The 23,427-nt window shown below is 45.2% G+C and overlaps 1 protein-coding gene across 1 annotated transcript in view; it reads right to left on the reverse strand.

The window, feature by feature from the left end:
* Positions 1-23,427, reverse strand: part of ALPK1 (alpha kinase 1) — a 50,504-nt gene that overhangs the window by 7,406 nt on the left and 19,671 nt on the right. Inside the window, exons 4-11 of the mRNA XM_030027852.1 lie at positions 20,290-20,444; positions 9,674-9,872; positions 7,596-7,655; positions 5,869-5,955; positions 5,081-5,157; positions 3,403-3,498; positions 2,777-2,881; positions 310-2,353 (exon numbers count right to left, since the gene is read on the reverse strand). Coding sequence (XP_029883712.1) covers positions 310-2,353; positions 2,777-2,881; positions 3,403-3,498; positions 5,081-5,157; positions 5,869-5,955; positions 7,596-7,655; positions 9,674-9,872; positions 20,290-20,444 — 2,823 coding nt within the window. The remainder of the gene's footprint in view (positions 1-309; positions 2,354-2,776; positions 2,882-3,402; positions 3,499-5,080; positions 5,158-5,868; positions 5,956-7,595; positions 7,656-9,673; positions 9,873-20,289; positions 20,445-23,427) is intronic.

Below are 23,427 nucleotides of genomic sequence, written 5' to 3' on the forward strand. Positions count from 1 at the left end.
TTCAAGCAGCCTAAGTTACCTCTTGCATGAAGGGATTGAAGCAGGAGGGACTGAGTGGGCTCGGAGATGGAGCCCGTTTCCATGAAGCTGTGACTGATGTGCAAATGGGTACAACGGAACAGGAGAAAATGGTTCAAGGGAGTGTTCCGCCATTGCTAAAATTCTCATCCAAAACCTCATAAACCAACAAAAAATTAAGTCCTAATAAATGATGACTAAAATGTTGTGTTAAAAAGCCTGAGTCAGGACTGTTCTCTGTGGGAGTACCTATTGCTGTGTGAAAATGCCCATCACTGTGTGGAAACTTACAGTATGCGTTACGAAGCTGTTTAGACTTAAAAATTCCAGTAGGCATCAGTCTCTGGACAAGCCAATTATGTTCTACCCCTGCCAGAAGCTGCACGTAATCATCGTCCCTCAGAAATCGAGCGTCAAGGATTTCTTCTTTCGTTCTCCCAGGCATGAAGACAAAACCACTTCCCCTTGGGTTCAGAAATGGACCTTCAGGGGAACTCTTGGGCATCTGTGTTGATTTGTACCATGAACTCAGAGATGAACTGGATTGTCTCTTGCTGCTCACCATGTCCTGAGACTTTTCTTCATCTTCTTCAGTAGTGGCACAGTCAAAGTGCTTGGTTGTGGGTATCTTTCCACCCAGGGGCAAAGCTGTTGGTGCACCGGGAGTCGACTGATGCTTTGGAACAGACGCCATAGGATTATTGTTTACCAAGTCTCCAATACTGATGAGATCAAATTCAGTGTCATCTATTGTTTCTGCTTGGGCGTCAACTTCAGGCACTTTGAGAGATCCATTTCCCACCACAGCAGATTTCCCCAGCCGGTCACGCGCAGAGGAGTCGCTGGCCATTTTCGGCTCGATGCTCGTTGATAGTACAGAAGCAGCCCCATTTGTGGGGGGACGTGCCTCAAAGGAGGGATCCTCTGTGCTATCTGCAGTTTCTCCTCCTGGCCGGACCCACGCAACCTGGCTCCGGCGCCAGGATGCCGGGGGGCCACCGCTGCCCTCCCTGCCACTGTCCTTGGTCCTGCAGCCCCACTCCGCCCGGGAGGAAGACTTCTCCTCCTCCTCCTCCAGCCTGGTAGGAACAGAGTAAGGGGTGGAGAAGGAAAGAACCGCGTTTTTCGCCCCCGCTGCTTTCTTTTCAGAAGAGCTCTTTCCACAGTGTCTTCCCTCCTGCAGCTCTTCTCTGCAAAGAGACACCTTCTCTACCAGCCTCCCAGCTACAGGTGTATCCGCCTCTAAGGAAGGCTGAGGAGATCTCCAACAGCTACGTCGAGGCTCTCGAGGAGAAGGATGCCAGGCTCTGGGAGGCAATGAGCGCAAGTATGCAGCTTGACCATTTTCATCAGATTCTGTTGTGCAACATTGCTCCTCCACTGAGCCCTTTTCCTGCTGCTGCTCTTCCCTGGGACACCCTTTGCTGCTATTACAGTTTAGTTCCTCCCAGCTGGATGAGTAACTTGATTTTGACAGCTTGCACCAAGAGCTGTCTGAAGTAGTGGTCTGACTCCTGTTTTGCCATCTGCCAAAAACTCCGCTTTCATCATTTGTTTCTGTTTCTAATGGCTCCATTTCTTCATTGAAGGAAATTTTCATCACATCAGAGCCAATGTATTTATTTCTCTGGCCACTGAGTCTCTCTGAGCTACTCCCTGCTTTTGGTGAAGTCAGCATTTTCGCAGCGCCTTTCCTCTGGTACGCTATTTCTTCAGTAGTACACACAGTGTCTATGTTTTTGGTTTCTGTTCTTAAGGTTGTGATACAAGCTCCCACTTGGGTTTCTCCTGGTGTGGTTTTATGAATCCTGCAAGTATTTTCAAACACTTCACACACTGACAGGTGATGCTGAGAATGCATGGCAAGGATTTTCTCAAAGTTGGCTTCCCCTTGCAGGATAGGTTTTTCTACTATGCCTTTATAACTGTCTGGAACATAAGACCTGGCATCAGAATTAGGGAAGCTTTCCACTTGCAGGCGCTTCTTCACAGATGTGATCAGAAACATGATCTCTTTGGCAAGCACTCCTTTCTCCTCCTCTTCTGTAAATGAAGTGCTGTATGAATGCAGTTTTCCCATGGCTTCTCTACATAGTTGACTCACCTCATGGAGTTGCTCACTCTCCCCATAGAGCCATCGATGCACAGTTGTGAGGCAGAAAGCAGCTTTAATAAAACTGTGGAGCTCCTGCTTGCTGGTGACGGGACTCTTATCGTTCTTGGTGAGGAGGCCGATCTCAAAGGATTCTTTGGCTTCAGACAAGTAGAACTTTCTCTTTTCTGGGGGACAATCCTTGGAGTGACTATAGGACAGCAAACACACCCCACGGATGTTCTGGGAGGGGATGAAAGAGGAGTGAAGGAGTTAAAAACCTGGACCTCTGTCAGAGATAAATAAAGGCAGGAAAAAATAAGTTTCTTTCCCTTATACAATTGGAAGGAAACGTCAGCTCTAACTGCCTGCTGCTGTGTTTCCTGGAGGAAATAACCTTGCTCTTTTTCATTTGAAATATAGCTGCAGTTAAAGGAGAAGCAGCATTTCCAGATGGGCTTGAAAGCCCATCCTTGCTCTGTGGACAAATACTGCTTTCCACCCATCTGCTTAGCTTCTGATTGGAGTTCAGAGCAACATATAGCATCATACCCACAACACAGACACAATAGCCTGTGTGATGCAATGTTTGAAAGCCAGGTTACAGCCAAATTTAATAGCCTGGACTCTTCAAATAACACTTTCAGAATGAAGACTAATACTTACCACGGCTGTGAGGACAAACAACGGGGTGTACTGGCTGTAGGCTGCCGCTAGTTTGCAGGCCTCAGCAGCTGATAATAAGCGATGACTGAACTCTCGGAGAAGGTTCTAGCGAAACAAAAAAAAAACAAGAGGGAAAACCTCATCTCAAAGGCTTTCTTTCCAAAGAGGTGGGTCTACCGGGTAAGCAACCCTGTTAGATTGAAGCAAGGCAGCTTGGGATTTATTTCTTGTTTGTTGTAGGTTCCCTGAGCTCTCCGAGACCTTTGAGTCTTGACAGAATGGGACATCGTATCTTAAACAACAACAGCAGGGTCTGTTTCTGCAGGAGACTTTTCGCTCAGGTTTACCATCAATGTGTCACTTCTTGACCCTATAAATATTTATATATTACACAGACACAGACATACACACTCTGTAACTACTCTTAACGTTTCTTTTTTCCTGATGCAAGGCATCCTTCCATCTAGGTGCTAATGAACTTTTTTACCAGGAATGAATGGAAGTTTCTTCAGCCCTCTCAGCACAGGAGAGGAACTGGAGGAAGAACAAAGCGTGGGTGAATTTGGGATGATAACATACAGTCCATATGAAGAATCTACACACACAAACACCAAACCAAGTCTTACCAGGTCAATCTCAGCATTGGTTTTAAAACGTATGTAATCCTTCTCGTTCATGGAAGCAAAGATGTCTGCCATAATACCCAAGGAAGTAGCAATTCCCTGAAAGAGAAATGGAAAATTATCGTAGTGTTTTTCTCCTTGTATTTTGAATTTTACTGCTTACAATAAAGTAGGTTCTGTGTAGAACATAGGGGAAAAAAAATCAAACCAAACAAACAAGATCCAAAGAGAAGCACTGCTAAGAAATTCAGAGACTTCATCTTGGTAAGGTTTTATTAATTTCAACTGGCAGAAAGTGTAGCCTAGTGGATACATATGAGTTTCCATGAGTGGCAGCTCTCCCTATTACCGCTAACTCTAGGTTTCAACTTAAACAGCATTGCATTTTCCTTAGCACTGCATTTTCCCAAGGTGCTATTTGTGACAATGAAAGTGAAGTCTCGTAATATCACCAAAAGCTGCATTAAGCCCTTGGCTAATCACATCTGAAATAAGACTCAATCTGTTTTACTGTTGTTTTTCAGAAAAGACCACAGGAAACCAAAAATTATGTTTAAGAACTGGCTACTTGATCCCAGTCTTTCTAAAAAATCTAGGGTGAAGATGTCTAGAGAGATGATAGATGTAACAAATGCTCATCACGCATAGCCCAAGAAAACAAGCATCTTTTTTAACACACTTCCCTAGCTTACTGCAGTTTAAAAAACAAATAAACAGAGTTGGACAAAAGTCAAGAGCTCTTGGTGTTGATATAATTGGTTTTTTTCTGGTAATTTGTAATTGGTTCTACAGAATCAATTAGAAAATAAGACATGAACATGTAGCGTATAGTAGCATATAGTTAATTGTGTCTCTCTCTGGAAGATTTGATCGATACATGCTAGCTAAGGCTCTGCCCAGCTAAACAGTTAAGAACACTGGGAATTATCTAGATGCTATCCACAAAATTCACTACACATCTTTGCTCCCATAGAAATGTTCTAAGCTTGAGGTCAAGCTTTGAGGTATGGCAGAGGAGAGGTGACGAGGTCTGGTTTTGTGGTATATCTTATGCTGGGGTACAATTACAAAACTTCTTAAAGCATCACCCTAGGACTTGCAAGACTTAGGTTCACATTCCTGTTTAGCTACGGACACATGGTGTGACTGTTGCTTCATCTACAGTGGGAAGATTAGTGTGGCCAAGCCTCACAAAGGTGTTAAAGACCGATACGGTAGCTGTTGCAAGGTGTTCAGATACTGCAGTGCCGGGGAACACCCATCACCCACAACAGATAGTGTAGCACAGCTCAGCAAATAAACATGCTTGGTTACTAGAAAAAAAAAAATTAGCCTTAGTCCTAATAAATAAATAAAATCTATCGCTGCATTCTGGAATTAGTCTGTCCTTGTCAGAGGCACCTGTGACGTCCTAGGTGATGGTTCACTTCAGATGATTCTGCTTAATGAAAACTATTATTTTTCTTCCCCTGAAGGAAAAAAGGTGTCCGTAAGTCTGTGTATGCATGCGGAAACAATGTGTAATACAGACTTTGGCTAGAATATTTGTCCTGCACGTTAACCTTGTCTCAGGTGTGTAACTGAAACATTATTGCTAAAAGACTTTTCTGAAGTAAACAAAAGCTTATCTGGAATGATTATTAGATTGGCAAGGATATCCAGGGTGAAAAGGAAATACTACCTTTTTATCTGGTTGAGGAAGTTTGAAATATCCCACAATTGAAGCCCAAATCAACTCTGCTGCCTCATACCACATCCCTGAAATAAATCAGAAAAACAGTCACTAAGCAGATTACTGCTACGGATGGCTTTCAATAGTTTATTTTACACCTCCTTGAGTCAGGAGCCCTCAAAACAGTATGAAACCATACCATGGCGTTTTTTGCTTTGGTGACACTGAACATTTATTGGTTTCCGTTAGCTTTTGGCTGTGCATAAACACACATTTTATGCTCATAAAAGACTTCAGCTCAACAGTCATGGAGACGAAAGATCACATCAAAAGCATAAAATTAGGCTGTTGGCCTCAAGTACCAAGCCCTGAATACAGAAGCCCATCATGCTGAAAACCAAAGATTTTCTTGTCTTGAGAGAGGAAATTGCTGTGCTGTACCTGTGATAAACTAGTGCATGTCTTTGGGAACAGCGAATTTGGGAAAAGCGTTAGCGAACATGGAATAGCACCGGGAAAAAGGGAACAACATTTCAGAACGCTCCTCGACTTCCGGTAAGATTAGTAATAAAATGGTAATTTCTAAAATGTGTTTGCCTGGTACATGGCTCTAGGTCCTTGCTGCAAACAGATGTGCGTACAAGCTCATCTTCCGTGGCTGTGTTATGGGCATCAGGCAGGTGTTCTACACAAGCTAAAACTCTGACATATGCCAAATGTACCATTTTAAAGCTTGACTGCAAAGAAAAAAAAAAAGGGGAAAATCTTGAGCAGACATTTATAGAAAAAAGCCTTACCAAGCTTTTGCAGAATCTGTCCTCTGATTTGTAAGCAGACTGACTGAACGAGAATCCTATCGCTTTCCTTAGCATATCGCCAGGTACCTGCAGAAAGAGTGGAAAAACTCAGTAGAGAATGAAAAATGTTGCTGTCATTTTAAGCCTCTGAGGGTAACTTAAATCCCAGTAAATTGACAGGATTCTCCCCATTGAATTCAGCCGGTTTGAGTCAGATAGATGACAAAGTGACAGTGCGTTAAAGAATATAAGTAGACAGCTATATGGGTATGCAGCTTGAGTGACAGCTATACAGAGCATAAAAACATTCTAAAAAGTGAAAAGTACCTCTATGCTGTGAAGTAACAAAAAGTCATTGTGTATCAACATTGTACAGAGTTCCACTAAAAACCAGTCAAAAGGATTAATATGGAATATCTTTGTTGTCACCAGTATATATAGCAGAGCAAAATACTTTTAACCATTGGCAAAACATGTTTTCTTTTCAGATATCAGTATCTCATGAAGATGAAAACAAAAGTTTTCTTGTTAACACAGTATGATTACTTACACAAAGTCTTTTGTTATCAAATCTGTACTGGATTTCAGAACAGAATACGAAATAAAATCACTAAGCTTTCCTAAGTATTGTGAACATTTCACTGCAATTCTTAGCACAAAGTACCTGTTCAACAACACATCTTCAATGCTGAACAAAGAAGTACTATCACCGAATATTATGAAAATAATCTTAAAGAAAAGCATAATCCCAAGAGAGATGAAATGCAGTGTTTTGCACAGCCAATTCTACTTTAATAGTGATAGCTGGTATTTTGTTAAAAGCCCTCTGCGTGAAGGCCCTTCTTGTACGAGAAATTCAGTTTCACATGAAAAACAAACCAACAAAACCCAGAACAGGCTTCTTAAATTTCTAAGTTTCATGGTTGTAGAGAAACCTGAATGTATTGACTAATAAACCCTGAAGGCTAAGAAAATGGAGAACAGATATAAAACCCTAAAATATATTGTCTCAAAAATGTAACTAAATAATAATTATGGATGTCTGTCAAAATTAATGAATTCTTACCATTAGAAATACTACACATCCCTCTAGATCTGAAACAAGCCACACGATCAGCAGTATAATCATGTGACAGAAAGGAAAAAAAAAAGTAATTTCTACAAACATAATCATGCATTAAGGAATGGTCCCATTTTTAGTTTTGCACATCTATCCAGCAATAGAAGAAACTGCTGTAAGAACCAGGACTCACTCTCTTTTTCTTAACCCCAAAAGATACTAAATAATTACACTGCAGTCTGCTACAGGTCTAGAATAAAGTATTCATTTCGTTTGTAGGTTCAGTGAGAATTTGGAGGATAAGCATTACTCTAACAATATGGATTTTTGGGGGCAGGGAATTGTCTTAGTTTTCTAGATCAGTCACTTGCTTGAAATTGGTCCACATTTTAAAACTCTCTAGGCAAAGAAATTTCTAGGAAGGCTGTCAGTCCAGAATATTTTCCCACCCAATTGAAGATATTCAAGGATGAATTTCGGAAATTTCAAAACGAAGTTGCATTTTCCACATTTTAGCAAAGAATGGTGAAAAAAAGAGAAACGTGATGTAAGGAGTCATTACTGAGGTCAGACTGGTTATATTTGAAGCTTGTGTGACTGTTGAAATTAGTATCAAAAATCCCACCAAAATAGCAAGTCTGCAACTGGAAAAGAAATACATACGTACCTGTTGCTCCATTGTCACTAATAAGGCTGCTTAGGATATATTCAGCTTTTAAAAGTTTCCCTGATTAAAGAAATAAAAGATAGAAAATTAATATAAAAATATCATGTGGCATGAAGTGAACAAAAATATTCATCAGTGAAACCCCTGCAAATTGTACTCCTCTTCCCAGCACTGTCAGTGTGTCCACATTTAGACTGAACTTTCTAATTAAGTATGCACTGCAGATGCTACCTCATGCTCAGAAATCTCTTTGACATAGGCTATTTCACATATGCAACAAATATTGCAGAAAATGCTGATGAGGCAACTGCTTCTAGCCAGACACTTGCTTCAGAAAATCTCATTGAGAAGCTGTATGATACTTAACCTGATACATCCCGATATCACCTGCACGTAGATTTGTTGCTGTCAATAGTCATAAATGTACATGCACTACATTCTGTAATATGTGGTTGCACAGTAAGATGAAATTATGTATATATCTGTTTTACTTAACACACTATACATTCCTGGAAGAGTGCTTAATCTTAAAATGTGAGAAAGTCCTCCTCGAGTCAAGCTCTGGTATTTCTGCTGAATTTCTGTGCACGCTGTCTACGTTCTACAGTGCGGCTTCAGTAAACCGACCGCAAGGATAAAACAACGGATACTTCTCCTTTATGGGGAAGGCTGAAGCTGTGCGTTGGTTTCAGAGTAAACCCAAACCCTGCGGTGTAGGCAGGTGGCTCCAGGCACTCCTTTCTCACTCTGCTCCTTCCCATGCCTTGGGCTGCTGCAGGATTCAGAGCAGGGGAGGTGGCAACAAGACTGGGGCAGGCACTGAGCTGCTGCCCACCCCCGGCTGGGATTCCCTGCTCTTATTTCTCTTCCAGAATAAAGTAGTCTAGCCTGCTTCCTTCAGCAACAGAGCTGCTGGTTTCCGTCCCAAGGAAACAAGGGGTTTGGAAACCCATTTTGGTCTCACTGGGGAGTTCACCAGGAGGGGAAGCTCTGCAGATGCACCTCAAAGCCAGCTGACTTGACATCCCAGCACAGAAAGCGTAGCCGCAGGCTACGCTGCCTCCCTGTCACCCTCTACCTAGCTTTTAAGAACCATCTTAAGTACCGAACATATAGCCAAAAAATATATAGAAAGGATGCAGCCTGCAACGCAAAGTGGGGATTCTGCCTTTCAGCCTCCTGTCATATGGCTCAGAGGTTTTGTCGCATGGCTGGAGTCTCCCGTGGCAGGCTTGATGGGCTGCAGGAGACGCCTTAAGGTCTAATTTGATCAGCTTGATTCATGTTGAACCCTGCTTTTTGTCTCAATTGTCCAGCTGAATTCAAGAAGGCTGCTCCAGCCAGTGAAGCAGCATAAGTGTTGGCTGAACTAGCCCATCAATTGGAGTGTGCCAGTACCCAGACACCATGGCAATGGGAGCATGAGAAGCCCACGGCCACAGATAAAAATGGCTATGCAGGGAACTTATAGATCTCTTTTCTGCAAATAAAATATTCCTTAGCTGGGTTTTTCAGAGCAGGTTTGTTTGGCTTTGTTTTCTTCTCCCCGATGTGACAGTGGGAAGATACGTTAAAAATCCTTCAGGTGTTGCCCACACGATAGGAATGGTGGAATTTATTTTGGTTTTAATCAGTTTATCCTCGAGGGATTGTAAGCTGCATTGTTTGCATAGTCAAGTGGTCCCACTGAAAAAAAAAAAAAAAAGCAGCTGGGACAGTACAGAGAAAATGCCGGGATTCTAATTTACTTTTTAAAGGCCCTTGGTCAGAAGTATAGCAATTCAGATATCCCTGTTTGAAACCAGCAGGGAAGATTTGTTAAGGAACAAAAGCTCCAATTAGTATTTTCCACACCCTTTCACAATTTTCTCTCCTGCTTTTGGCTCTGAAACCCTTTATACCAGCCCCTTTGTGCTAGTGAGAGGAGCTGGGAGGGCTCAAGGGGGCTGGGAGTGGGCTGTGCGTTTGAAAAGATGGCACCGGGGCCGTAAGCATGTCATCCCCAGCACGGGACAAAGTATCTTCTTCAAAGTCAAGTAGTTCCTAATTGGGCTTGAGCTGAGAAAACGGAGCGGTACCTGTGTTGACGGAGAGGCGAGCCTGGCGGATGAGCACCTGAGGACCGATTGGCGTGGTGGGCTGCAACCTGTGCAGACCCTTGGCAATCCGAAGAAGTTTGCTGGAGGCATCAATCCAATACAGGAACCGGTCAATCAGGAACACAATAGCAGTTGCCGTTACACAGTCCTTGACCATGATCGAGGCTTTCAAATAAACCTGAAAAGAACACCAGTGCCATGGGGCAGCCTTGGAGAAACTCACCTCGCAAAGGCTCACTGAACTGACTACAGAAAATATTCAGCTTTAGTAACCCTCTGCCTAACGATGCTGCCTATATGCCATTTCAAAACAGATGGGACATCCTTAGTTATTTGCTATAAGGTGGCTACACAGTTTTTGCAGCAAGTGAAGTACTGAACATTACGAGAAGCAAATATTAACTAGCAATTAAAAGGCTGTCTCAAAATTTCTACCCATCTGATAATCTCTATGTTCCTAGGCATTTATATAATATATATTTATATAAAAATAAGCCTTTGTGGCAGTGATCAGATAGGATTTATTATAACCTATAATTATGACTAGTCCTGATCACATTTTCATTTTAAGATAGGAAGGTTCCAGCTGTTTATTTTGTTTGAGCCATAGATACCATTCCTGAATTTTTTTTGGTCTTTCTAATTGTTGTTTAGTATTTGGAACTGCATAATCTGGTGGTCTGTTAATGAATTTAAATCACGCCCGACAGATTACTAGCAGTAATAGCAATTAGTTTAAAAGGAGGACCTGAGTCTGGAAAGACTGGAAATGGTCACTACAGCCATTGTCCCAGATGGAGCTCAAGCCATCCACTCCTTTGTACACCACAAACAAGCAAACAGGCCAGGAGTCTGACATTTTTCCCCTGCAGGTCATTTTTACTGACTACTAAGTCTGTATGAACTCTCTTGGATTCCCACAGCGGCTGGGACCGACATGAGGAATCAGCCCGAGCTCCTGAGATAGCATGCTGTTACGAGGACAGCAGGCCAGCAAAGACAGCCGTGAGGAGGCACACAGCCTCATTGCAGCTGCAGAAGTCCACACGGACCTGGGGACATCTACCAAAAACCGACCCCTTCCCATGGTGGGCAGGGGTTGGCACTCTTGCCCGGCGGAGCGAGGAGGTGGCTCCACACGCCGACATCCAGGCGATTCCCTTTTTACGGGTTTGTCGCACAGGGTGGTACGCAGTCGTTGTTTCACTGGAACATCTGCCTGAAATACAACCATCTGCTGTAAAGAAAGACCCATCTCTTCAGCTGTGGAGCCTCACGGGTGCCCTGACCTGTCCGGTCTTCACGGCCACCAGCCATTCCGCAGCCTCACGTTGCCAACAAGGAGCCCGGTTTCCTACTGCCCAGCCTGGCTCCAACACCTGGGAGCTGGCAATGCTTGAGTACTGCTTTGCAGTGTGGTCAATCACAAGAGGAAAGAAAAAGCGGAAAACACCTTAAACCATACAAAGGCTCCTCAGAAAAAAGGATGCGTTTCTCCTTTCATTCATGTCAGCGAGTAACTCCGCTCCTGACAGAGTAAAAGCAACACAGGAGAGGGAAGATCAGGCCCCACAGCACTATCAGAGGATGAGAGACTGCCAAGAAAACTTTGTCCAAATCCCTACTAGAACATCAAATTTGGCAGCTATCTCCCATTTTTGTCTTAGCACCAGTCTCCTTCCCTTGCCTTCCTTGTGGAAACGCACAGGCAGAGCCAGAGAGACAGCAATGCCCACAAACTGCTTTAAACACCGCGCAGGCTCCTTGGACTCATCCCCAGCCTCATTTCTATTTTCTTTGCTTTTAGCTCAGAGCCTCACAATCTGAAAGCAAGACTCGTTCTTGATTTTGAGCAGCATAACCACCATCTGAGGTCTGCAGGAGAAAGCCCATGTCAAACCATTTGGAGAAGAGCCTACGGTATACAGCATGAAGGCCGGCTTGCAGCACTGATCTGTTGCAAGTATTTGCTAGCTTGTTTGCACTTCGGCGAGGCGGATTTGTACAAATTTCCTTTTTTTTCCTGAGCCTGAGTTGGATTTTCTAAGAGGATGGCACTTGAAAAGGATTCCTGGAGCCGGGCACGCACAACTCCGCTTGTGCCGGCCAACAATGGAGGAATCCTCCTCTCCAAGCACCTGTAAACTGACACTGCAAACCAGCCATTCGAAATGCTCATCAACAGGCCATATATTTAAGCACAGAGCATCGCCTAATCTATTTTTTTTTCCTCCCCTTCTTCCTTTAATAGATCGGAGCACAAAAGCCTGAGAGAGGGTGACCTACCAAACAAAAGAGCCTTTGAGTTCCTAGGAAAAGTAGACTTGGAGGAGGATGGAAGGAATCCAAGTGGCCCTATTATTTCCACTTGCACTAATTAGACATTTTTCTGTCAGCTATTGAGCACTGCTGAGAGGCCAAACTCACTGAATTCATTTCTAAAGTGTTTACAGAAGTTTGCATCTGTTTGTGTCTCTTCAGGAGGAAAATAAGCACTTCAATAGCATTGTGGAAAATCTAAACGAAGCATCCTATTCTGAAGGGCTTGGCAGTCTTGCAGCTGCATAATTTAACTCTCCGCTCAATGCCGAAACCTCTTGTGTCCCTCTCCAAACCCAAATGGACACAAAATGTAGAAAAGTCAAGCCAGGGAGAGAAACTCGGCTATTTTTTTTTAAAAGGCAGGGCTGCATGCTGTGTGGCACACAGAAACACGGTTCGATGTCAATCTTTGTAATTATGTCCCCCCTGTTCCGAGCAGTACACCGAGAAACTAATACCCGCTCCTTTCATGCCCTGCCAACTCGTGTGGCTGGAAAATTCCTCAGCACCTACAGCTAATGCACCGGCGTGCTGGGCACGCACCCAAACCATGCACAAAGACCCTCCCCATGCCACTCTCAAATGAAACGGGGCAGCGGCTCCCTGTCACCCTGCCCAGACCCAGGGAAACCCTATTGACTTCCAAGATGTCACAGCCTACCCCGCCACAATCAGAAACTCGGTGCCGCTCGCCACAGCCGGACACTTTGTTCTGCATAGCGGGCTAGTGCCCTGAACAGATTTACTCGCTTTCTTTATCACTTTAAAGCCAATGTAGGCGCATCTACACACACAGAGAGAGAGAGAGAGAGAGAAAGAAAGAAAGAAAGAAAGAGCGAGGTACGTGCGCACTTTGTTTTCACATCTGTGTCCATGATGTGAAATGCATATGTCTAATTGAGTTTATGACACAAAGGGAACCTCGCGGCTGGGAAGTGGAATCAGGTGGTGAGAGAATTAAATTTGCACCAGATTTCTATACATGGACCATTGGGGAAAATGCAAAACAGCCTTTAGTGAAGGGTTTTTTTCCTTAATGGCGATGAGTGGGAGGGTGTGCTGTTTGCATGGTTTCCTGCATTAGTGGGTTAGCTCCTCCTCACGCCGGGGCTGAAGTTTGGGTCCCAGCTTTGGGTTCAAAGCCACGACGCCTCCTTTGCATTGACAATGGGGGCCGCTCCCGAGAGAGGGGAGAAGCTCAGAACCGGAGCCATCTGGCACTAGGACTGGCAGGAAAGCGTCAAAGGGAAATTATTGGTGCATAGTAAATGAGGATGAGGAGGAGGGGAAGAAAATAGGGGAAAATCTTTATGTGGCAGCTGATGTAAGAGGAATTACAAGCCCAAATAAATGAAATATTGATTTAATCCACTCTCTCTGCCCTCTTTATCAAGTGAAGATCCCAGAGGCAACACCCCCCCACCCCAGCCTGTGGGCTCGGGAGGGTCCCCTTTGGAAAAACGCCTCTGCAAGCGGCGAGGTTCGAAAGCAGGGGCAGGAATCATTTCATTTTCAGAGTGTCCCCGCAGTTTTGCAGGGGCTCTGGATTTCTGTGTTCGCTTATATCCATTCGTCTCAGACTGTTTCAGTCTTTGTTTCATTTATAACTGTAGTTGAGGTTTAAAATCTTAAAAGAAACCCAAAACCAGGGGCAGTCAACAAAGAATTTCTAATTCTGTGCACAAGCCAGGAGTTTCAGCGGCACATACTTCCAGGTGCTTTAGTTCTCTCCCAAGAGCTGTTCCTAGTTAGCACTTCACTGAACCCTAACAAATTGCCCGGTTTTCTTTCCCCCTACGTTCGTCCCCTGTCAGATTAAACACAGAGTCACAACACCAATGGATTTGGCTGAAGTCTTTCACCCTTTTACCCCACGCGCTGTTAGCAAAGCCTGTCTTTCCAAGAGACCAAAGCTGCTGTCACCGCACGGGACTTCTCTATCAATCTCTGCCTTTCAGCTGGCAATCAGACCCCACTCGACAAATAACAAGGAATTAAGCCTCCTACCACCTCTGTGATGGGCAGAAGAAAGCATGTCTACGAGGTGCAGACGGATACGCTTGAAACACGGGATGGTCAAGTCACACAGTAAATAGCTGCAGATTGAGGAATAAGAAGCTCCTGGACACTTTCCTCTGTGCTCAGAGCAGCGGAGAACCCCATTTAATGGCTTGAGCTTCTGTAGCTGTTAATTAGCTCAAGTTATTCGTCCTGAAGGCAATGGAGAGTTGGGTGTTTATTCAATGGGAGCAGCGTTAGGTCCATTATTAGCAGCTCAAAACACCACAGAACGGGTCAGTTTTTTACAACCAACCACATCTTGCTTCACCAACTGAGAAAGTGCTAGAGCGAGAATAACTCACGCTTTTCTCAAAAGCCCCCCTTTTTTTGCAATTTAACTTGCCACTGATTTCATTTTACTGCTGTTGGGATGTTCCACGCGCTGCTCTCGGCTTCCACTCTCTAGCTGAGAGCCATTGCTGTTGGCAGGAAGCAAAGCTCCGGCAGAGCAGTGCCTGGAGAGTCCCGCTGGCAGGACCAGCTCCGTCCCTTGCAGGATGGAGAGGGGCTCCCACAGCCCATCGAACACAAAGCAGAGAAAGCACCATATCCCTGATCAAGCTGCTGTTGGCCTGTGTAGCTCTCAGCGCTGGGTAGCCGTAACGAAGGGAGTGCACCTACCCGTGGGGGGAAGTGGGAGAACCATCTGTGTGATGAACTTGAGCGGTCTCAGGAGGGAGGAAAGCAGCAGGCGGCTCAGGCTGCTGAACAGCAGCATTCTGGGGCGAGGACAGAAGCAGAACCCTTTAAAGTGCCGAGGAAGCTCCTTGAGGGGGAGTTCCTGGAGGCCTCGTGTATCCGACAAGGCAGCAGGGGTTTGGGGGACCACAGTCATCTGCAGGAGTACCTGTTCTTAATTATCAACAAGGATAGGTGCAACAATCATTCTGTGGCCCAGATTTGTCCTGCTGGGCTCAAGCTCTAGACTATTTATAAACTATTGTGGCGATTCCCTGTGGTACATTAAAATACTATGTTGAAGGGGATATTTTAACACTTAAAAATAGCTGAGTGCCAGTGACAGACCCCCCCCCCCCCCCGAGAGGGCAGCATCGAGACCATTATAATCAGCTCAAAATCCAAGAGTCTCTTTCCTAAATCTGTGTCCTCAAAACATCAATCCATTTGAGAAGTACTTTAATTTGGAAGGAAAACACAACATAGCAATCTCAGTAATACAACATTTAAAGTCTTTTCCAGGGAGGACATACTCCATAAAGCTGCATCTGAGAAGAGGAAATCCTAGCCATGAGCAAAGTGAACTGACTGCCCTAGAGGTACCCAGGATCAGGCTTCCCATTTTTTTATTTGGTGCTCCAACATAAATTCTGCTTTTGTTTTCCCACACAGGCAGCAGAAGACCAAGTGCTTTGCAGGGTTGCATGCTGGCAGCATCACGGCAGTCACCCTGGGCAGCTGAAGCTCTCCTCCCTGCGCCTGATCTCTGATACTTCTCATTTACAAAGCGTCAAGGATTGCGCAGCGTAAGGGAGGCTGGGGTGCCACGGATTCCCTCTCGGGCTGAATTCAGCCCACAGCCACAGCTCTCCCTTACATGACTCTCCGTTTCACTGGGATCACCCAAGAAGAGCTCTTATGAGGCAGGTAGCAAAAGGTCAGCCTGAACAACCAAGATCCTAGGGCTACGATTTAGGGCTTTAATTCTCCTGTTACCACACCAACAGTTAGAAGGAGGAGAAAACTAAATCCTCAGCCCCCTCTTTAGCTCTTTTTCAAAGGCTTCCAGCTCTTAAGTGCCGCACACACACCTAAGGGTAGTTAGGGCATGTCCCTCAGAATGGTTTCCCTAATGGCAATCCATCACCACGTAATTAGCCAAGGCCCAGGCAAGGGCTGTGGGGCCTTATTTTCTACTGTTTTCAATATTCCCATTAACTCCCGTGAAATTCTGCGCCAGCGGGGCCAGGATCCACGCTCCTCCATCCACGGCAGGGAGCATGGGGTCAGCCTGCACAGCTCCCTACAGCGGGTGCAGAGGGACCTGCAGGAGCCCTACTCTTGGGGGCTTTTCCTTTTGTATTTGCACTGTACCTATCCCAGCAGATCCTGGTCCATGGCTGAATGCCTGAGCCTGGATGCAGGAACTATAGATATGTCCGATAAAAATGAAGTAAAGCCCCACATCATCAGAACGGATTTGAAAACGGGCTCCGATCTTGCAAAAAAAAAAAAAAAAAAAGTTATGTGGCATGAATCATCCCACAAGAGAACTACTTGTGTGTATAGAGGTGTCCTTCAATGAAACCCACAACAGGGTTTGTGGGATCAAACACGTGTACATGGGCATGTTGCCCTCTATTGGCTGGTCACCGAGAGTAATGCTATTTCCATCCCTTGGGATAGCGAAGATCTGCAGGAAGGGTAACTAACCCCTGGCAGCCTCCCTTCTGGATCTGCAGCCCCAGTCCAAACCCCACAGCACATGTGGTATTCAGAGAGAAAAAGTAAGCCCTCCTTACTTATACTTGTCAGCAAGGATGCTGTTGCAATTTTGATTTGGCTTTCATTTGTTAAAAACAAAAATCCCAGTGCTTCCCAGTTTTTCCTTTCGATACAGATGTTGGTTATCGCCCTTCAAGCCTTAGTGCAGATTCCCACCAAAGGGGCATTCAGGCTGGGACGGGGGCTGCAGGATGGGTTTGGTTTGCTAGCCCATGGCAGCTGTTAGGGAGACCCTCTTAAAACCCGCTAGGAAAATATGGAAAACAGTATGTTGAGCTTGTTGAACTGGGGTGGCCTTTGTATTAATTGGCGAATCCCTGGCAGGGAAAAGAAAAAAAAAGCCAAACCAAAAAACCCTACCTTCGATAAGATGCAAAGATTTTGTAAAACCTGGTTTGCCTCAAGGATTACAGTAAATCTGTTGCCTTAAAATCCCTAGGGAGATTCAGTAATTTCACATACTGAAGAGAGAAGGGAAAAAAAAGTTTGCGTACATTGCCAAAATCTGCCCTGAGCCCTGCTCCAGAAGCAGCATGTCTCCCATTGAACCAAGGCTGCAGCGAGAGAGTGCCGAGGAAAGCCTGGCTTGCCGCTACCCCCTGCCCCCCCCCAAGCTGGTTTTTCCATGCCTTCCTACTGCTTCAGCCAGCGTGCAGAAGTAATGAGCATCCCGCAGCAAAGGCGAAGAAGAGCACTTTAAAAGGCTGCAGGTGCAGGTGGCTTTGCCTTCTTGATATGTCAAACTAGCATGCAGCCGCCAACAACGGGTATCCCACTTTTTAAAGTGCAACACTAAGGCAAACCCTTGAAGCCAAAGCCTAATCGGCTTACTCACTGTGCTGGTCTCATGGAGCTTTTCAGCCTACTCACAGAGTAAAACATCCTCATGGTGAGCCCTGGTAGCCAGCTCTGCCTCCTTGTAACACCACCAGTGTGTTATGGTAATGAAGTGCCTTTCATTCATGGATCTCAAAGCACTTTTTAAATGTAATGAATTACGGTTTATGAGCTTATTCTAAGCATGGCAAATTAAAATAAACAGTGATGAAAAATTTTAAAGGTTTTTCTGAACAATAAATCGACAAAGACTTATCTTTTTTTCCTCCAGGGAATTAAATTATCCTTCTGTCCCTCATGCCAAAAAAACCCACCAAAAACCCAAAGAAGAAAAAAGTTGCTCAGACTTTTATCTTTCCTCATCACACTGTAATCACTTCTCTTCAGCCTCATTTCCCCCCCCAGCTTTTTATTCAAAGAACTGAAGCAGCCTTTGCTCTGCCTTGAAATTTTATTTAAAAAAAAAGGGAGGAGGGGGGGGAAGGAATGGATGAAGGGGAAAAAAATCCCTTTTCCTGACTAATACTAATAATACAGGTCAAAATGTCAGTCTATCTACAATTAAATGGAAAACAAAAAAGGTTTTCCCTTTTTCCCATGGTACAATGGCACTGGAATATAAATTACCGATGAAGATGAAATAATACTTCAAAGCACATGGGGAAAGGCAGCACAACGTTTACAAAGTATTTTCAACCGCAGGATGAAACATTGAAGACAACGGTAACCAATGGACTTCAGGGGGTGTCAGTGAATAGTCCAAAACTAGCATGCGGTAGGATTTTAGGTCCCTATAGTCTATGACCCCATGATATGCTTTGTTTAACAAGGGCAGCTGCAGTTATCAACAGATGTTTCAGCAATAAATAATTGGTATCATCTCAGAAAAGATCCATCTACCTGGGGAGAAGGCATAATGCTGCAAACACTGCTCCACTATTACAGCCACATTAATCTCCCATCTAGCCAGGTCTCTCAGGGAGTTTACTGCAGGTGTTTATCCTGGGAGAGAGCAGACAAACGCTCCAAAGTTAGAGAGCTGCGCGGGGATTGTAAAGGAGGTCAACCTCTGCCATAAATTTCTGTCTAAGGCCACACACACCAAAGAGAAAAAGAAAATAAATACCCAAGAAGCAGCCGCTCCCTGCCCACCCCCCCCGCAAGCAAATTTAGGATCCCTGCAATGGGGGATGCTGGCGAGGGGATGCTGGGGCTAACACATCCCAGCTCTGCAGTTGGCTTTTCTGAGACTCTCATTGCTCAGTGCTATTCAAAGTAATCATCATCCTCAAACAAAACTTGCTGGCCTTACTTGGGCAGGGCTCTCTCTGAAGCAGGTGAAACCTCCTGGCCACCTTGGAGTTAACAGCAGTTTTGCAGCTGGGATTTCAGCAGGGCCAGACCTCCCTGTCCTGAACCCCCCAGATTTTGAGGCCAGACTGCCCCTTCCCACAAGGAAAGGGACTGTGCTGGCTTCAGACATTAACCACAGTAAGCAAAAAAACGCAAAAACCTCACAAACCTCATCTGCACTTTATGTCTGTCCTGCCAAAGGGATAGTCATTAGCCTAGATACTACGTTTACCATTGAAAAGGGAATCCTCTGTTTGCTTCAAGTCATGTCTGACATGCCACTGACAAAATCAGAAAAGCAAAAAGCAATCCACATTTCTTGCCGCTTTCTAATCTTTAAGCTCAAAATCACCACCTTACAGGATGGGATCCCCAAGCACCATTTGGATCCTGCAACTCTTTACACAGCCAAGTATCCTTTACTCACAAGAGAAGTCACATTAAATTCTTGCCTTTCCTGCCTAGGTTTTGGTCAGCTTTGGTCCTCAAAGGGATCCTGTCAAGTAATTTTCTTGAAAAAAGAAAAGCAGGTGATGAATTGTGCAAGCCTACTAAAGTGAGTAATCCTCATTGCCTCTGAGCGGTGCTGAACTAAAGGCGGCACAGCTTTTTTTTCTAATTCACAGGTTTTTTTAAAACTTTATGTAAACATTCAGCATTTAAGTTTTATTATAATGCCAGTTCTTCAGGGAAGAGGTAAACATTACCTTACTGGAAACAGAAACAGAACTGCCCTGTGGGCTGAGCATGAAAGTGAGCAGAAACAGCATAAATGCAGTCAAAGTCATCGCTGCATGTTTCAGTGAACGAGGCTGTTGTTCTGCAAGGTGCTCAATGCATGCACAATCCCTATATACCTGTGGCATCACTTCTAGACAAGGCAGAGCAAGCGCCCTGCGCTCTGCAATGTCTTTGTCGTTACTATCTAGGCACTTTCTTCCTTGCACAGCAGCAGCCAAATGCCTAGACACGCTCAAAACTTTATCACGTGAATCCATTTTATCTTCCCTGCACTGGGAGAGCACATAAAACGGCAGGTACCAGTAAGACCTCAAACCAACAACCTTGCGTGGTGTTGCACACCCATCTGCCGCGAGCTACAAAGCCGACAGACCAGAAGCCTAACCCCGAGGCAGAGCTCCCACTGATCTCACAACCTTGGCTTGGTTGCAGTGGCAGCAGAGAGCAGGACTTTCATTCTCTTGGAATATGCAGTGGTGACATGGAGATGAGCTGTCTCACAAGGAGGAGGAAACCATGATTCACACGTGTTGCTTCACAGCAACTTTAACGAAAAAAATCGGAAACTATATGTAGCTTCAGGGTTCCTCTCTTGTCTGAAGACTGAAACAAATACAAGTCACATCTCTATTTTGGCCCTTTGGCCTTTGTGAGCAGCCCCATCGCAACACAGACTTGCTTGCCTGTGCCTGCCAAGCAGTTCCTCACCTGCTGCTGCCACTGTGCAAAAAAACAAGCCTCTGAACCCACCAGGGCTCTGCATACTCGCAAACACCTCAGCGGGACATTTTATGCAACAGGTGTGTTGAACTTCATACCAGCAAATCCGGGAGCCTCGCACTGATCATATCTTGCAGGTTTGTTTTGTCTTCTGGGCCAAGGTCTTGTTTGTATTGCCACTTCTCCGGTACAAAGGGCCACTTCATTTCCTTTGCCTCCTCCAGAAGGGTTCTCAAGTCCTCGGGAAGCAAAGCTGAAAAGGTCAAAGAGCAGGTAAAGATATCGCAGCGGGTTCAGCCACAACACTTACGACAGAGCACCTACCCTGCAAAAAGCATACCTCCCCTCCCTTTCAGACCTTCTCCCAGTTGCTACCAGCTCTTAGCTCTTGCCACCAGCCTCATCCGGAGGGAAGGTGAGCTCGCCTGTCATCCGTTACCCTTGGCTGCTCTGCCCTCCAGGTAAATGGGAGCTATCAGCCATTAAAAAGGCTTTTAGTGGGAAGTCTCGCTGGCTGGTGGCTGGCTGGGCATGAAGAGCTGCTCCAAGACAGACAGGAGGAAACCTGTTTCCCCATGTGAGTAGGGGACTTCTGGCAGAGCAAACGAGGCCAACAGCGCAGAAGACCTGTTCCCCTTGCTCAGGGCTTGCTGGTGACAGGGGCAGAGCCAGCTTGAAAAGCCACATCCCAACTGAGAGATAAACCCGGACCATATAAAGCAATTAGACAAAGATCTAAAGGGATATAATGCATAACAAGCATACGCTCTTGAGAATAATTATTTGACTGATAATTCGGTAAAAAAAAGTTGTTGGCCTGAGTTACTCAACCCACTCTCAAAGCAGTAGCTATAGACTACAGGACACGCTCTCCCTCAGCAGAAAAACACTCGCTGCTACAGCAAGACAAAATGGTTTAACCCACGTGCCTGGGAACCACCGTTAACATGGCAGTGCCCACAGAAGTATGGCAGATACCAGCTGAAGCCTTGCCATGAGATTCCCTGTTTGAAGCTGATGCATCTTCTTTGAAGCTGCCCCAGCCAAATAATTTACACTAGCTGAGGAGCTGGCCTGAGCTTCTGCATTTCTCTTGCAGTTTGCAACAGCAGTTAAAAAGAAGAGGAGAAAGTACCCTTGGTCCAGGCATCCTCCTATCCAGGCACAGCCAACACGGAGCCACACGGAAACCCCAGTCCTCGTGCCTTTCACGTGAGGGTTTCCAAACCCTACCCAAAGCACAGCTTCCCTCCCAACTGGAAAGGCCCAGCACAAAGGAGTCAAAAGACAGATTTTTTTTCTTGGATGAGGGCAAAGCACTCCCAGCTCCCACGCCTGGCCCGATCCTCCAGCAACGTGCCAGAGCTCGCAAGGCAACAGCGCAGTTTGGCCCATGCCCATACCCTGCTCCCTCCCCGGGCTCTTCGCCTCCCATATAACCATCGGCTTCGGTTGGATCTCCAACCTGACCCAACTAAAGATGCAGTTGCTAGTAGGAGCACACAGCTAGAGATCTGGGCTTGGATTTGTCCCTTCCTTTCAGCTGCAGCCCACATTTTAATTTTCCTTGAAACTGGGGTGAAGCTGCAGCCTGAGTGTGCTGTGCTGTGCTAACCGCTTGGCCGGGCAGACTCTCTGGCCAATAAAAGTGGATTAACAAGGATTATTGACCAGATGGGGTTAACGGTGATCATCAGCTGCAGATCTAGCCCCTTCTGGCCATTAATCCTTAAAAAAAGCCCAGCTCAGAGACCATCATTGCTTTAACGAGGAAATGCAATAAATGTATTACTACATATTTTTTTAATCAGTCCTTTACGGATGACTGTAGGAAACACAGTACATAAAAAGTCTAATTCATGCTCATATTACGGTGCATTCACCGGTATGTTTTTCCTAGTAAAAAGTGGGAAGTCGGATATTTAGGGCCTTCTTCCCAAAAAGTCACCTTTAAAAAGATACCACTTTTTCCAAACCATATTTTCTCACTTTTTGCTGCAGCTCTGGATACGCTTCCCGTTACACATCCCAGCTTCACGTGCAGCCACGTTTCCCTTTGCCTCTGAAGTGGTGTCTGGAGGGGCTCAGCCCTCCAAGCCACGGCAAGGTGGCCAAGCGGCAGAGCTGGAGGGGAGAGGAGGTCGTGCTCCCATCCTCAAACCTCTCACTGCAAAATCAATGCAGGAGCGGGGATACCCATCTTATCACAAGGAACGCAAAATGACAGACAGAAGGTTTTATCCCCCCATACAGAAGGAGGAAGACCGAGCGTCCCAAAATCTTTTCCAAAGGAAGATGGGGAGGGAGGGGGTGTGAAGGCAGTCACAGCAAGCACATGTTTCGCCATGTGATCCCACAGAACTGACATTTTGGGGAGGGACCTACAGAAAGAGAAATAGGATGCTTACACAGACAGCCTTTCTGTCTCCTTCTCTACCTTCTCCTTCTGTCTTTCCCACACAAACTCACCCTTACAAAATAACACTGAAACAGGAAAAAATAATAGTGTCAGCAACTATGAAAATAATCAGTGGGATAATGTGGACATTGGTATTCTCTCTAAAGCATAAAGGTATTACTGCTGTCCTCTTGCTCCTGTTTTCCATGCTATCCTTAATTAAACCTTAATCCTCCTCCTACTTGATGCACTGAAGAACAAAGAATATGGCCAAATTCTTTAATATTGACTTTGATTTTTAAAGAGGCATCCCCAGCAGTCACTACTGCCGAGCTGGTTAGAAAAGGAAACCAGTGTAACATTTTCAGAAGGATTTGGCCCTTTAGGAGCCCTCAGTCATCTTTGGGGTTGGACATTCGAGTAAGCCTAGCAGGATACTGCTTCGAGCCTTGCTGTGAAGTCTAGTTGTCACCACATGGAAATAAACACAATTAGTGTGTCAATGACAATAAAACATGTCGTATCGCAAGAACATCCACTAGAACCACACCAACCGGTTGGGGAGCTCATGTGAACAGTCCTGCAGTTTTCAGCTAAAATCCAACTCCCAGGACAAGAGTTTACTCTTGTAACAGATAGCTGGTCTCACCGCAGGCAATATAAATTCATTAATTAACGAACGTTGAACTGGCACAGAAGTTGATTGGAATGATCTCTAGCCTAAAAAAGAAATAAAAAAGCAATCCAGACCCATCTAACACCCATTCTGCCCCCTCAACTAAAGCAAGATAAGGATGCGCTCCTCCTCTCCCCTCTCCCCCGCCCCATTTATATGTAT

The sequence above is a fragment of the Aquila chrysaetos genome, chromosome 1 (genome assembly GCF_900496995.4).
Source record: "Aquila chrysaetos chrysaetos chromosome 1, bAquChr1.4, whole genome shotgun sequence".
In the NCBI taxonomy this organism is placed as follows: domain Eukaryota; kingdom Metazoa; phylum Chordata; class Aves; order Accipitriformes; family Accipitridae; genus Aquila; species Aquila chrysaetos.